Source organism: Pinus tabuliformis, chromosome 5_1, assembly GCF_031772625.1.
Source record: "Pinus tabuliformis cultivar Carrire ecotype Pingquan chromosome 5_1, CPIR1, whole genome shotgun sequence".
NCBI lineage: Eukaryota > Viridiplantae > Streptophyta > Pinopsida > Pinales > Pinaceae > Pinus > Pinus tabuliformis.
The window spans coordinates 695,764,330-695,779,274 of record NC_142305.1 but is presented as its reverse complement, the minus strand read 5'-3'; the positions used below and the strand labels follow the sequence as shown (position 1 = coordinate 695,779,274).

Genomic DNA, 14,945 nt, shown 5'->3' with positions numbered 1-14,945 from the left:
CGAGTTTCAAGAAAGGCATCTAAGCAAGTCGAATGTTATCAAAGCTAAAGATCAAGATCTACATTATAGAATAAAACCCTAGATTGAAGAAGCATTCTACAACAACAAAAGTTTTGGATCCTTTAGTCATCATCAAAAGACCACAAAGACCCTCATCAAGTTATCTACAAAGCAAGGTAGCTCAAAGGACTTTAAAGACGAAGATCACATCATCTTGGAGAGAGTCAAAACCCTATAAGCATTTTTGATCTACGCTACTAAGGAAGGTGAAGTATTCTGAAGATAAAGAAGGCTAGAAGACATTACCATCATCTTAAAAAACTACAAAGCAAGTTCCCTCTCATAAAAGCTAGGATACTCTTCTTATCATTGAAGAAGATCACCCGAGGAAGCAGCGACAATCACCATCAACAAAGAAAGCTAGATCTAAAGGCGTTGACATCATAAAAGGAGCAATCTCCTTTAGTGAAGAAATGATTTCTCATTTGGAAGAATATCGTCCAAAAGGGAGCACTAATACATCTTCTTCAACCATCATCAAAGTTATCAAGTTGAAGATTTCATCTTCACTTATCAAGTATTTTTCATTCTTTAATCAATTTGGTAAAATGACTTCATGTTTGCAAGGTGATCTATAAGCTGGTTGGGTCATCGAAATTCCTTGCATGGAAAAGGAGGATAGTCATAGTCCTCGAAGGAAGTGAAGTCATTGAACATATCAATGAAAAGGTATCCTTTGAATACATGGAAAGGGATCAAAGGGCTCAAGGGATTCTTATGTAATCAGTCAAAGATCCCTCATCCCTATATAGTAGTATTGGAGACATCAAAGAGATGTATATGATAAGCTCTTAAGACTATTCTCTGAAGATGCGATAAAGAAGGTCACATGACTTAGATCTGATCTACACAAAATTAAAGGTATCTGAGAATGAAGAGATATTTTCATAAGGTCTCAATTGCGAGATTTGGGAGAGATGATAAGAAGATAACCATCATTGTTCTAAATGCACTAATTGATAAACTAGGTAACAAATGTCCATGGGGATAAGAAAGTTACCTCATTAGACAACTTGTGGTTTCTATGCAAGATAGAAGAAGACAAGTTGAGGGCAAAAGTGTTGAAAGTTAAAGGACTCAAACATTTGCAGGAAGGAAAGGGAAATTTGGAAAATTTGGTCCTCAGAAAAGAAAGAAGAGCATAGCTGAGATTCAATGCTATGGATATAAAAATTATGAACATTACAGGAAAGATTGTCCTAAAGGGACAATATCAAAAGAAAGAGAAGAAGCCCATATCATCGAAGAAGTGGAGGAAGTTGAAGAGAAGAAGTCCAAGAAAAGAGGAAGTAAGAGATCTCTACTGAGATAGTCTCCCTCACAAAAGGTCTTGACATAACTTCTAAATCTTATGTTATAGGATATGGCTATAATAAATAATAAAGATGCATCATGACATCATGGAAGCATTAGAAACAAGAGCTCATGACATCACCATAGGAAACATGAAGGATGTCTAGAACAAAATCCATGGAAACCAAATATGAAGGATATAGCTCTTGGGAACCTCATTGAAAACTTAAGGAAAGGAAGAAGTCATCCAGGACAAGGCTCATCATACATCAAGTCAAAAAGGAAACATTTGCCGGATAGGGACATACAAGATCCTTAAGATTCTCTGTTGGAATCCTCATCGGAGGGTTCACCGATCTACCGAGGAAGCAAGTGTTTCATAAGGAACTCCAACTTGTGGAGTCCATGGGATGATGGTATGATGACATAAGAGATAAAGCAGATCAAGGGGTTGAAGATCTTTTCAATCAAGGAAGCCGCTGAAAGAAGCCTAGATGACCTAAAGGTAAATGAGGTATGTATGCTCGTATTTAATATTATAATGTCATGGTCAAGGTAAAAGGATCTCCTCCTTTGAAAGGATGCAGGAAGGCATAAGTCACACTAGATGAAATCAACATAATATGCCCTCATATGAAATATGAGGTGGTTAACTACAATTAAGGAACTCTGATTGGAAGCTATTGGGAATGAAGTGTGTGAAGAGAAAGGAAGAGATCGTAAAATATGCAACAAAGGTAGAAGGCATTCAACATCCGAGACCAAGAAGAGTTGACTAAAATATCTCCCAGAAAGATATGAAGACTTTGATAAGAGTCGGAAAAAGATGGAGACCCTTGATAATGAATATCTTTAAGAGATGTGTCAATTTGCATGCAGGATGCTGATACCTACAGGAAGATGTCATGATGAAAGACCATCACAAAGGTAATTTTGATTTAAGTGTTCATTTCTTATTTTTGAACTAATATCTGGATGGGCTTATGTAGCACTGCCAAAGGGAAGATCTGTGGATGACTTCCAGGAAGACCATATAGAAGTATGTAAGATCCTTCTGAAAATATGGCATGGAGAAAGAAACATGACATGAAGCAAAAGCTATATGGAAAACTAATGGATCACTTTATGATAAAGGAAATAAGGACATGACTGACTCATGAATGAAAGTGATGGATGGTTTGTACCCTATGAAGAAGTCCCAAAAGATGAAGACTCCATAACAAAAGAAATTTATGACATCGAAGAAGAAAGGAGTTCTTCAGGCAGTTGGTTGACCCAACATCTCCACCTGAGAAGCTGCTAAGCCAAGAGGGAGCTTAGGTACATTCCTTTTGTAGGAATGAGTACATTCTTTTATTGGAATATGTCCTCCCTATTTAAGAGGGAGAGATAGACACATCATTTTGGTCTTCACCTAGGAAGACAGAATGGAGGATTGGGTAATTATTTGGCATCGATACTCTTTGAGGATGAGATAGGGCATCCAATAAAAGAGTAGTCGTGGAGGACCGATATTCTTTGAGGGCTGGGGGGTCCAAGGTAAGAATAGTCCTCATGGAACACACCCTGAGTACCTGAGTAGGGGATGTTCCGAGAGAGACGATGATGGGAGTGTCTATAAATCATTGGTATCGCCAGCATTGAGCTCAGATCTTGTGGAGAGATGGAGCTGTTAGTCAAGGCCTTGCTATGTGACAATGCTGGTTGATATGATGCTATACAAATGAGTTACCAATCCGAAATTCTTCTTATGAGAAATTCTTCAGATTGAAAATGTCCAAGTACCATTATGAATACCTCCCTAGTTAAGAGGGAGCATTGAAAAGTGTAACTGGGTTCGGTCTTCATAATGACATGTAATTATGATTTTATGTAATGAGATGTAAAGAAGAAAAATAAAATTATTGTATTGCTTGCCTCATGGGTTTCGTGAGCAAGAGATTTTATTTTTGAGTCAAAACTCCCATTGAGTCTTTAGGAATTATTTGTCATCTAGTCATAAAAGGATAGAGTCATTGTCATGTAATGAAGTCATGTTACACTTTGTAAAAGGTCAAAATTGTCTAGGGAAAGTATCCTGCAAGACTTTGTCACTTATCCTCTTCAAGTCAACCCACAACGATGGAAGAATTTGCTAGAAGAAGTTAGCCTAACTACTTGTGATCGTGTTGGCTTAAAGGACACGAGGAAAAGAAACTCGACAAGCTATTTGATCAAGAATAAGTGCGAAGAAGAGCCCAACAGCAGAAGTGCGAAGAAGGATAGCAAAGGAGGTTTCTTTTGGGTATAGCGAATGAGACTTTTTTTTGGGGTCAGTGAAGGAGAGTTACTTCTGGGGATTGCAAATGAAGGATTCTTTTGGGGTCAGCAAAGAAAGGGTTCTTCTAGACTACTTGTTCTGGGTGACCGAGATCGAGATCAAGATTAGAGACTGAGATTCTCTAGAGGAAGTTAGTAAGATCATAGAGACGAAGATTCTCTAGGAGAAACCGAGAAGAAGCAGTGTGAAGGATAGAGACAGAGTTTATCTAGAAGGAGCCGAGGAGAGCAGTTCGAGATCAAGAAGAAAGTCGAGAAAGGGAAGAGACAGAGCATCAAGGTTAGTGACAAGATTCTTGAGAGGATACTAGAGTCAAGGGTCTTTGTCATGCTCTTGGTACTCATCAATTGAAGATATAGAAGAAGATTTTTTATCGGGTTTTCCTCTCAAGAGGTGATAGGTTTTGGCTCTGGTAGACAAGCCTATAAACTGTGTCACTTGTCTTTTATTGTGCATATTGGTAACTGTCTTGATGAAAATAACACAATAATAACATAACGAAGAAAAGACTATAAGCTAAGAAGAAAAAGTATATCACAAGCAATTATCAAGCAGAGAAATCTTTTAACTATTATTGCCCTAGATTTCTCAACACTTTGGTGATATGGGCTTCTTCTCTTCCTCTTTTGTTATTGTCCTTCTTGAGCTTAGGACAATCTCTCTTGTAATGCCCATATTCTTGACATCCATAGCATTGAACCTTAACCATATTCTTCTTCTTTTTATGAGGACCAAATTTCCCAAATTTTCCTTTTCTATTTTTCATTGTAGAATATTCTTGATTTTGCTCATTTGAAACTACATTGGTTTTGCCTTCAGCCTGTTTTTTTCAATCTTGCATAGTGGCCATAGATCCTTGAATGGAGTAGCTTCCTTCTTTCCATAAATGCTTGATGTGAAGTTACCCCATTCCTCTGGTAGTGCATTTAATACTACGGTGGTCATTTCTTTGACAGACATTATTTCTCCCAGATCTTGAAGTTGGTCCCTTATTTTAGATATCCTCGTAAAGTATGAGGATATTCCTTCTTCTTTTGATACCTTAGCTTGTAGAGTTCTTGCCTTAATCAGATAACTTCTCCTGCAATACTTACGGAAAAACAACTCTCCTAGTTTGTCATATATTTCTTTTGAAGTTTTGAGTTTAGATATATATGGAATGATGGGATCTTTGATGGATTCTACGAGAATCCTTTGAGCCCTTACTTCCCCTTTCATCAACCTTGTAAGTGCTTGAGCATCTTCTTTTGGAGGTTTGGATATTGAGCCCTTAACATGTTCCAGGACCTCATTTTTCAATGAGATTTAGATCTGTCCTCTTCTTTCATGCAAGAAAGTTTGAAGCCCCAACAAATTTGTTTCTTTCCTTGCAAAAAGATATTTTGACAGATTCAAATGTAGACATAAATATACTTACTTGTGAAGATGCTTCTTCCACTTGTTGCTTCCTTGAATTTGATGATGATATAGATAAGAGAAAACTTCTCATCGATGAAGATAGTTTTCTTGGAGAGTGATCTTGGGCTCCAAAGAGAGGGAGATCACCTTAGAACTTTTTATGATGATGACAACGTCCTTGTTGATGATGATGACAATGTCCATGATCTTGCTTTTCTTGGATGAGTATACTTCATGTTACTTGGATTTGTAGATCTTTTCAACTTGAGTAGGGTCTTTGTGGTCGTTTTATTTTGATGATGACTTGAGTGAGGATCCCAAGACTTCTTTCGGTGTAGGCTTCTTCTTCAATCTAGGGTTTTGACACTTTCTTGTAGATCTTGACTTCATAATGCTCTTAGGATTCTAGATTTGCTTTGTTTCCCTTGAATGCTTGAGTGCCCCTTGATGAGCAACCCTTCCTTGATTTTGTCACCTTAGCTCTGATGTCATGTTGAGAAATCTAGGGCATAGGAATTAGGTGATTTATCTTTGATAATAACTTCTTGTGAATACTTTTTACTTATTTAGATTAGGTTCTAGTGTTCTTCTTCATCAAACAACTACCAAACCATGAAAAATAAAAAGACAAGAGACACAAGCTGTAGGCGATCAACCAGGGCCAAAACCTCTCCAACTTGAGAGGAAAACTTAAACGAATTCTTCTTCTTATAGAAACTCCAAGTGATGAATACCAAGACCAAGACCAAGACCCTTGACACAACAACCTCTCCAAGACCAAGTCACAAGACTTTTGTGATCAACTTCTTCTTCTCCTTGCTTTCCTTGGGATCTCGGCTACCCTTCATATTTCGGCCTCTTGGATTAGAGCTGCAACTATTGGCCTTTTCCAGAAACCATAGTTGCATCACATAAGAGTGATCAACATTAATTCTTGTCCTTGATTTCCTTCGCTTGGATGGAGTCTTCTTTCTTCTGCAACTCGGCTATATTCTCGACTTGCTTTCCTTCTTGATTCGGTCTCCTAAGGTAGTAGTGATGTCTTCGGCCTTTTCTGTAGCTAAGTGCACCAGCCTTCCTCGCACGTGTGAAAGGTAACTTGCCCAAAACAGATTAGAATAACTTTGGCTTCTTCTTCTCCTATTCCTCGCTTGATGGGAGGTTTCTTCTTCTAGGTTTCTCGCACCTTTTCCACTATTTCAGATCCTTGACCGAATGGTATCATAAGTGAGGTTGAGTCCTTTCTATTTATAGTGATTTTCCCATAGAAATAAGCTGACTTGTGCCATTGGGTAGGCAAACTTGCTTTTCTAGAATGATCTCCATCTTCTTTTGACGGCTGACATGAAGGAGTGCTTGTGACGAGGTCTTGGAGGATTAATGACTCAAACAAAATTACCCTCTTACAATATGTAACATGTCTTCAATACATGACATTGACACCCTAGAATTTATGACTTAATGACAAAACCTAATAGCTCTCAATGGGAGCTTCAACTATAAAAATAAAATTCCTTGAGCATGAAATCCATGTCTCAATTGTTACAAAATAATTTTATTTTTCTTTACATCAATCACATAAAATCATGATTACACGTCATTATGAAGACCGAACCTAGTTACATATTTCAACAGTTTGGATACTGTCCGACATAATGACCAAACTTATAACATGCAAAGCATTTGACTTTGCTCATGTCTTTCTTCCCTTGTGAAGATGCTCCTCCACTCTGGTTTTGCTTGGCTTTACACTTGCCCTTTTTTGCTTGCTCAACGAGAGGAAGGTTCTCATCTTCACCTTTGTGCTGTCCACCAATTATGGTTTCCTCCCAAATCTCCTTTTGAGTAAATCGTCCCACAATATGCCTCAATTAGGAAGCTTATCTCTGGCTAGGATATCTGTCACAAATTTAGCCCATTGCTTGGTACAACCTTTTAGTGCTACTTTGACAAGATCCATCTCACCCACCTCTTGCCCAACAACTAAAAGTTCATCACGAATCTGTTGAATCCTTGTGAAGCATGCGGCTGCAGTCTCAGATCTGTTCATCTTGATACCATTTAGCTTCTCTCTTTGTAACATCTTTCTATTTTGGTTGTCACTTTGTTACAACTTTTTCAAGGCCATCCACATTTGATAGGTTGGATCTTTCTTCGTTATCTGAGGGATTATGTGATGCTTCACACCATTCAAAATGATGCTCCTGGCTCTCGTATCTTTTATCTTATGTTGAATTGCTTGGGTAACATCTTAAGGAAATCGAATCTTTTGGCTTGCAATTTCTCACAAACCATTCACCATTAAAACAAGGGTGATTCACTCCTTTGGATTGAAGTTTACATCCCCCTGCAACCTGTCTTCTTACCTCAAACTCGATGATGCCATATTGCTAGATCGACTTTAGCCACAAAACCATTGTTGCAAAATAAAAATTCTGCTACCATAAAACCCTTGTAGTATATGATCTCCCCCACAGAGTTTCTATAGTTCTGATACCATGTTAAATTCTCTTATACCATATTTGATTTACTTTTCTCAAGAATTTATTAAAACCTAGAAAATGTTTATTTAAAATATTTTTGAAATTCTGATGAAATAAACACATTGGTATATTAACTCGAAAATAAAATGCAATGGAAATAAAATGTAGTTATGAATCACACTACAACAAATTTGCACTCAACACAATCTTCTTTTACATTAAATTTCTTAGGAAAATTTTGGGTTTAATCCACATAGAATACACAGAAAAATACAACTGCTGGGAACCTAGAAACTCGGCCCCATTGGGAAAATCGGCCTCAAGGAAATCAACCTTTGGAAATTGACCCTCCTAAAGAAATTCGGCCCTGGAGAATTTGTCATGTCTCACCGGCAAATCTACCCCCTTCTTCGCCTCGTATGGCCCTCGCACACTTGAAAAATCGGCCTCTCTGGATATTTTGGCCTCCTCCACAATTCAGCCCTCCTCTTTAGCAACTCAGCCTCCCTGAATTTTCCCCAAATTCCTTGTTGCACCTCTCGTCACTTCTCTTCAGTCTAGTTAAGCCTGTTGCTCTAGGGAAAATCACTTTCTCCACACTTGTGTCTTCACCTCTCCCTTAGGCTTATTTTATGATTTCATTAAGCCAAAATCCCTAATCCTAATCTCTTAGGAGATCAATGGCTCGGATTAAATCCTAAGCCTCACTTGAGATCAACAATTGAGATTATATCTAAGTCAATTAAATAATTTTATTATTTATGCTTAGAACTTTGGCCTAATAGTACACTAATTAATTAGATTAATTTTTGTACTTTTCCTAAGTTAACCTTAGGAAAGAAATCTTTATATAACTTACTCCACCAAGCAAGCAGCTAAAGAGGCAATCAGATATATTCTACATGCTAAAGACACCAAGCCAATGTAGAAGACCCTTTGAGGCTCCAAAATACACAAAATGTGGGTACATGCCAAGTGTAATCTCCTCCCTTGGTGCACCCTTCAGGAATCTCATCTTCGAATGATGTAAAATTGAAATCACCATGACTCCCTCAATATTTGTCAGTTTTTTAGTATGAAATGTCACAATCACTTTACCTCTGTTGGAAACAATTTGGGCACTTTGTCAAAAAATATTTTCCCAGGGTGGTGGGCATTGCTAACAAACTCCCTAGAAAGTGGATCTGATGGATATATTTGCCGCTACAATGAGGATCTCATAGAATAATGTGCAAGAATGGTCAAACACTGGGAGCGCTTTAGTTGATGCATGTTCCTCTTAGAAAACATGCAAGGACAGGTGTGGATACATGCCAAGTATAACCTGCTCCCTTGGTGCACCCTTCAGGAAGCTCGTCTTCAAATTATGTACATAAAATAACAATAAAGGACCATGTTAATGGAGTGCTCCTCATGATGTGGTTCCAACTTTCCCTTGGGATAACAAGGAATGGAAAGTGTGTTCATGTAATGCATGGCACTCTCCTAAAAGCTTCAATGGTATGAAATGCCTCCAAATATGTCATTTCTCTTTCTTAAGAGTATGCATTTATTATTTGTTTAAGGGCTTGGACCATTTCAGTTATGGCACATGATAGTTTCTTATGCAAAAGGCTCTCCTTCAAATATGAACAACATGCCTCAAATAAAGTGTAATGCCCCCATATACCCCAAAGGTGAAACATGCCTCCAAATATGTGGGATATGCCGCAAATAATGTTTAATGGCCCCATGGAACCTTTTTTGACCATAGAAAATGCTTTGTACTGCCAAATGGCACCATTTCAAGCAAGGCATTTGTCCTTTAGCTCCTCCCCTCATCACTGATGTTCTGGGCCTACTCCAAGCTAGGGCATTTTGCTCCTTTAGGTTTTGTTTTTCCACATGACATGGCCTGGAGCTCCAGTGAGGTAGGGCATTCATCTTCCTGGGTTTTGTTTGACCCCTACCTCACCATAAGTCACATTCTAGAAACCCTGCGATGTAGGGTGTTCATCTTGTAGGTTTTCTTTTTGTATGTCCTCCATCTTTGTGGCTCTGGACCTTGGGTTCAACCTAGGAATACGTCTCAAATCTGTGTGAAGTGTGCCCAAGTGGAATATCATGGTGGAGTGTATTTGGAAAAGTCTCCATTGAACCAACAAAACTCCTCCACAACCTTTAATGGCCACTGAACTCTGCTGTGCTTGGTGTGGGAGGAAAATCCATGAACATCAGAAACGACTTGTGACACTGTGCATGCTTAAACAACATGCTGTGTTAACTCTTAACATGATCAATTAATAAGTAGAGTAATTAACTATGGAGTACTAGTAAAAGGCTGTTTCCATGATTTGCATTCCAAACTGCTCTCAATTATGGTTATCTCCCAACCATCATTGTTGGAGTTGTATCATCTGTTAAGAAAAGTAGCAATTAAGACATAAATCATGCCAGCAGAAAGTGCTGTTTGAAAATTAGCTGGAAATAGTTCTTGATCAATTTGCTTAAATATCCCATGATGCTCTGCAAAATCAGTAACTATAAAAAGTATGTATATCATACCTGTTAATCTGCAGACACCAACTGCTGTACTCTATCCAAATTCATTTTTTAGGATGTGCAAAGTATGGCTGAATAAGCATGCAGATTTTACTGTTTTTTGGAGAAATGGAGCTGGAGGTTTCATATGCAGGTTGCAGCGGTAAAATTTATCATACATTGTCAAGCGTATGTAAGATATTTCACATGTTGCATCAATAAAGAACTGAGTAGTCTAGAAAAGTCATTTTGAAGGCATATTGGTTCGTCTTTAAGATTCTGATTCAAAGGATCATATTTTTGAACTATATCATGTTTTAATACATAACCACTATTTTTTTTTAGGAATGGGGAATCAATAAATGACAGCCACATGTTTTCAGGAGGTTTATTGTGTTGCTTGGTTGATTATATGTCAGGTAATCCTGAGAAGACAAAGCACTTACATGTATTGGAAGGAGCAAAGGAAAGGCTTCAACTGGTGAAAGCAAATTTACTTGAGGAGGGAACATTTGATGCAGCTGTGGATGGCTGTGAAGGTGTCTTTCATACTGCATCACCATTTTACACTAGCATCAAAGATCCCCAGGTGTGACTGCTTTCTAAGATTCTGATATTAGAAGTGCATGTGATGTCATGTAATAACAGCAATGGTGTCAAATTTTCATCTACATTTGTAGAAGTATCATTTCCTAAGACTTGTTTACCCCTGGTGTTCAATATTCTTGAGTTCCATTTACATTTGGCCAGATGTAAGGACTCATCGTCTTTAATTGCCACTAAAAAAATTTAGGGTTGCATGACCTCTTTTAGAAGAAAGTTTAGAAGCGTTACTTAGACTGAATCGTAAATTTAACAGCCTAGCAACTCTTATAATTTCCTTCAGTCCCAGACTTCATCATCATTGAGGCCAAAATGACAATCTTATAGGTTTGTGCAAAATCCCTGTTGGTTAAATTATGGTGACTACATATTGGCATATGTAATTGAGATAGGCATTGATTGTGACCTTTGTTATGGACACGGATTCAGACTCTTTCACTATGTTTTAGTGGCAGGCCAAGGGGTTACATGGACACATCTAACAGCCACTACTAGGAATTACATTGGCAGATTTAACTGCTATTTAACCATGTTGATTTTTGGTGGCTGCAGTTGGTATTCAAGTCGGCCTAAATTTAAAAAAGGGAAATTAAAATTTAAATTAGAAGTTAAATGCTCAAGTTGGCCCAGCTAAAAGACACACCACTTGGGGCACACTGAATCACTATAAATTGGCAATCGACCTCCTCACTTGGAGACATCAATTTGGATCACTCAAATCATCTGTTATCTGTTCACATGTGCGAAGGAGAGAGAGGAGAAGAGAAGCTTGACCAGCGCTGACCACTCTTTTACCAAGTTTGACCTGTGGAATTTCTGTGGCCTGTTTGACTTAATTTGACTTATGAATATCAGATTGCAACTTTGCTGAACTGAAGAATCTCTCCTAGAAAAAGATTGCTGGGTTTTCTCCTGAGTTTGGGTTTCCCAGGTGAAAATTTGTGTGCTTGGCTGTCTCTTTATGATCCTACTGTCATTATTGCATTATTGTTGAGATTTTCTATGTATAATTGCTTAATGATGAATGTGACATAAGTGAATTTGTTTAAGAAATCATTGGAAAGTAATTATCAGATTAAAAGATCAGATTTTTCCAAGAAAATGAACATGGTATCAGAAGGTTAAGAGAGTAGCCACCACAACAAGTGATATGGACCTCAATTGAAGAGCAAGTTAAAGACAGAGGCCAAGAAGAACTTTGTATGGTTCGTTGTATGAAGAACAAGGATGAGGGTTAAAATTATCTTCGTTTTGGTCTATCAACGAGACACAAATTCAACCTAATCTGAGGTCTATTCTAAGGAAAATTTGAATTTGTGCTATAGGGCCACAGTAGCCCTGTGGAGGCCGCATCTTGAGGCATCAAGTTGTGTTATATCTGAGGCAAGAGTGAGGCCTGTTCTGTGGCCTTTCCTTGACAGAATTCGGAGATTCTAAAAGGCTGATTCATGGCAGAATTAAGGACCATATGAAGCATGAGTCTTGCACCTGTAATGGCTGAAGTTTCAGATCTATATTGACCGCAGACTTAGCCCTTGTTTGAGGAAGATTTCAACCCCCATCTGAACCTAATTCGGCCCTGTCTCTGAGGTAAAAATTCGGCCTTGTATTAGGGCAGAACTGGAGCTTCTTTGGCCTACTTTGAGGCCCCTTCTTTTGAGACAAAATTTGACCACCCTCAAGACCTTTCTTGAGACATAGTCTGAGTTTAGTTGAGGACTATTTTAAGGCTCTTGTGAAGCTGATCCAAATTCAAAAAAGTCTGAGGCAATTCGAATTCCAAGGTTTCCTGAAGCAGACCTAGTTTTAAGACAGAGTCAAGGTCTTATCAGCCTGAAAGACATATTTGATTTATTGGTATATGGCAGAGTTTTTGAGATATGGTCATTTTTTATTATTTGAAATTTAATCAATAGGGTACATCTCTGATTGATCCACCAAGGAAGTTTCTCCAGGGAAAGGAAAGCCTGGTATAAAAACTAGAAGACTTAGGGTTTGTAAACCCTATAGCAAGATATGGAGTGTTGAATACAAGTAAGAGATCCAAGGGTCGATCTAGTGTTGATGCTATCCTGTTGTTGAACTCTTGGTGTGGCTGGATATCTTGAGGATAAAGAAACCCTAGCTCATACAATTCATGCAAGGAAACGAAAGCTACATGCATTAGTAGCTGATGATGGGGACAAGGATGAGCATTTATAGCCCAATGAGTTTGCAAATGGATTCAATGATTTATCCAAGAAGGCAAGGATCAAGAGGGAGTTGACAATTCCCTACAATCCTCAGATCAAAAGATAAGTAATTCATATCTTTCTTCCTTGATTATTATTACATTATTTTTGGTTAGCCTTTTGTCTTTGTATTTTTTTTTGCTTGGTTATAATTGTTTTTTTCATGGCCTCCTAATGAGGTTTGCAAGGACATTGTGAAGGCTGCCAAGGCTCTAGTAGCAGATGGAAGCATCGGGAAGAATGGAGCAAAGTTTGTGGCAAGAAGATTCTCCTAGGATTGAGCATAAACTCAACTAGGGTGATTTGTGTTTAAGAGGGAGAAATTGTACTGACATCTAGAACCGTGCCAGATGATCGAAAGAGCTCTTGGTTTAGAGGGAATAGGCAGGCCAACTAGTTTGAAGGATGCCATGATGGAGGAAAACTATGCCGAGACCTGAAGGGAAGTCAGTGGTGGCTTCCAAGTGGAATTACAAGATCAAGCATACGGTGGATGACAACATAAAGTGTACAAAGCAAGATTCGTAGCAAGAGAGTTTTCCAAGAAAGAGGGAGAGGACTATGAGGAGACATTTGCTCCAGTTCCCAGGGACACTTCTATTAGAATTATTATTTCTATTGCTTCTGTTATGGATTGGAGGTTACATCAGATGGATGTAAAGACAACTTTCCTCAATGGAGTGATTGAGGAAGAAGTATACATAGAACCACCTCAGGGCTTTGAGGTACACGAGGAGTCTCATGTCTGCAGACTGAAGAAAGCTTTGTATGGACCTCGGGCACGGTATTCTCTGATTGATGGATATATGTTGAGTCTTGTTTGATTTTGTTATTATATGATTTGTTTTTGACGGGAGTAGAAGGACTCATGCGATAGGGGGAGCAACAATGGCAGGAGGATTTGCTTACATGATAGAGGGAGTAATCAAGCCCTACTGCAGCTTTAGAGGGAGTTGACCTCTTCGTTCGAGATGAAGGATCTAGATTTGATGCATTACTTCTGTAGTCAAAGGAAGTATACTATTGAGATCCTTCAGATGATGAACCGCAAGATTGCCAGACTAGATGCTTAGAGATGGGAAGTTCTCTAAGAGCAGTACGCCTTATATAAATGTACCATACCAAACAATAGATATGCTTTAGAGACTAGGAAGCAACAGTGGTAGAGGGAATAGCCAGGAGGATCTACCTAGTCAGGGTAACCAAAAAGCAACTGTGGTGATGGATCAAGTAAAGGAAGTCGATCAACTTATGGTTGAACCGAAGCATGCGAGCGACACAACATGTGTTCAGGTACCAACATGGTACAATTGGATATGGATTGAGATATGTCTCAAATGATGAAGTAAAGTTGAAAAGGATATATAGATTCAGATTGGGTAAGGAGTGCTAAAGACAAGAAGTGCACATCGAGATGTTGCTTTAGTTTGGGTTTTGCTATGATATTCTAGATGAGCAGGAAGCAGACATCTTCGCACACAACACTGTAGTGGTTGAGTATATTGCAACTAGTTTGGCGAGTTGTGAAGCAGTGTGGCTTCAGAAGCTACTCATGGTTGTTTGATCAGGTGCTAGAGACGAATGTGATGACGGGTCGAAGCACATTGAGATCAAGGACTGAGACATGGTACATAAGGGAGCAGTATGGCTCTAGTACATTTCTATAGATGAACAGGTTGCTAACATTCTCACAAAGCTTTTGCCCCTGGATGAAGTTTGTTTACTTCAGGGACAAGCTTGGAGTGGTTGAGAATGCTTCCCTCATTTAGAGGGAGTGTTGATGTTGTAGCATCAAGGGCAAACATTCTCCCTAGGTCAAGGGTATTGACCAGGGGCCATATAAAATTTGGCTGGGGAGAATGGTCCAGAGAGCATTAGGGCCCAAAATATTCCCTCGGTCAGAAGGTTTTGACCATATTGCTAAGAGGTGCTTGGCTAGTGGGTAGAGGGAGTGCCTTTATGTTAAATTTAGATAACAATGATATGTTTTATGCTTTGCACAATTACTTCAATGCACTTTAAGCAACCCAATGACAA

General features: G+C 38.6%; 1 protein-coding gene across 1 annotated transcript in view; it reads left to right on the top strand.

Annotated features, from left to right (window-relative positions):
• LOC149166849 (phenylacetaldehyde reductase-like) overlaps positions 1-14,945 on the top strand; it is a 246,842-nt gene that overhangs the window by 26,281 nt on the left and 205,616 nt on the right. Inside the window, exon 2 of the mRNA XM_089432782.1 lies at positions 10,494-10,663. Within this exon, the coding sequence (XP_089288908.1) occupies positions 10,494-10,663 (170 nt within the window). The remainder of the gene's footprint in view (positions 1-10,493; positions 10,664-14,945) is intronic.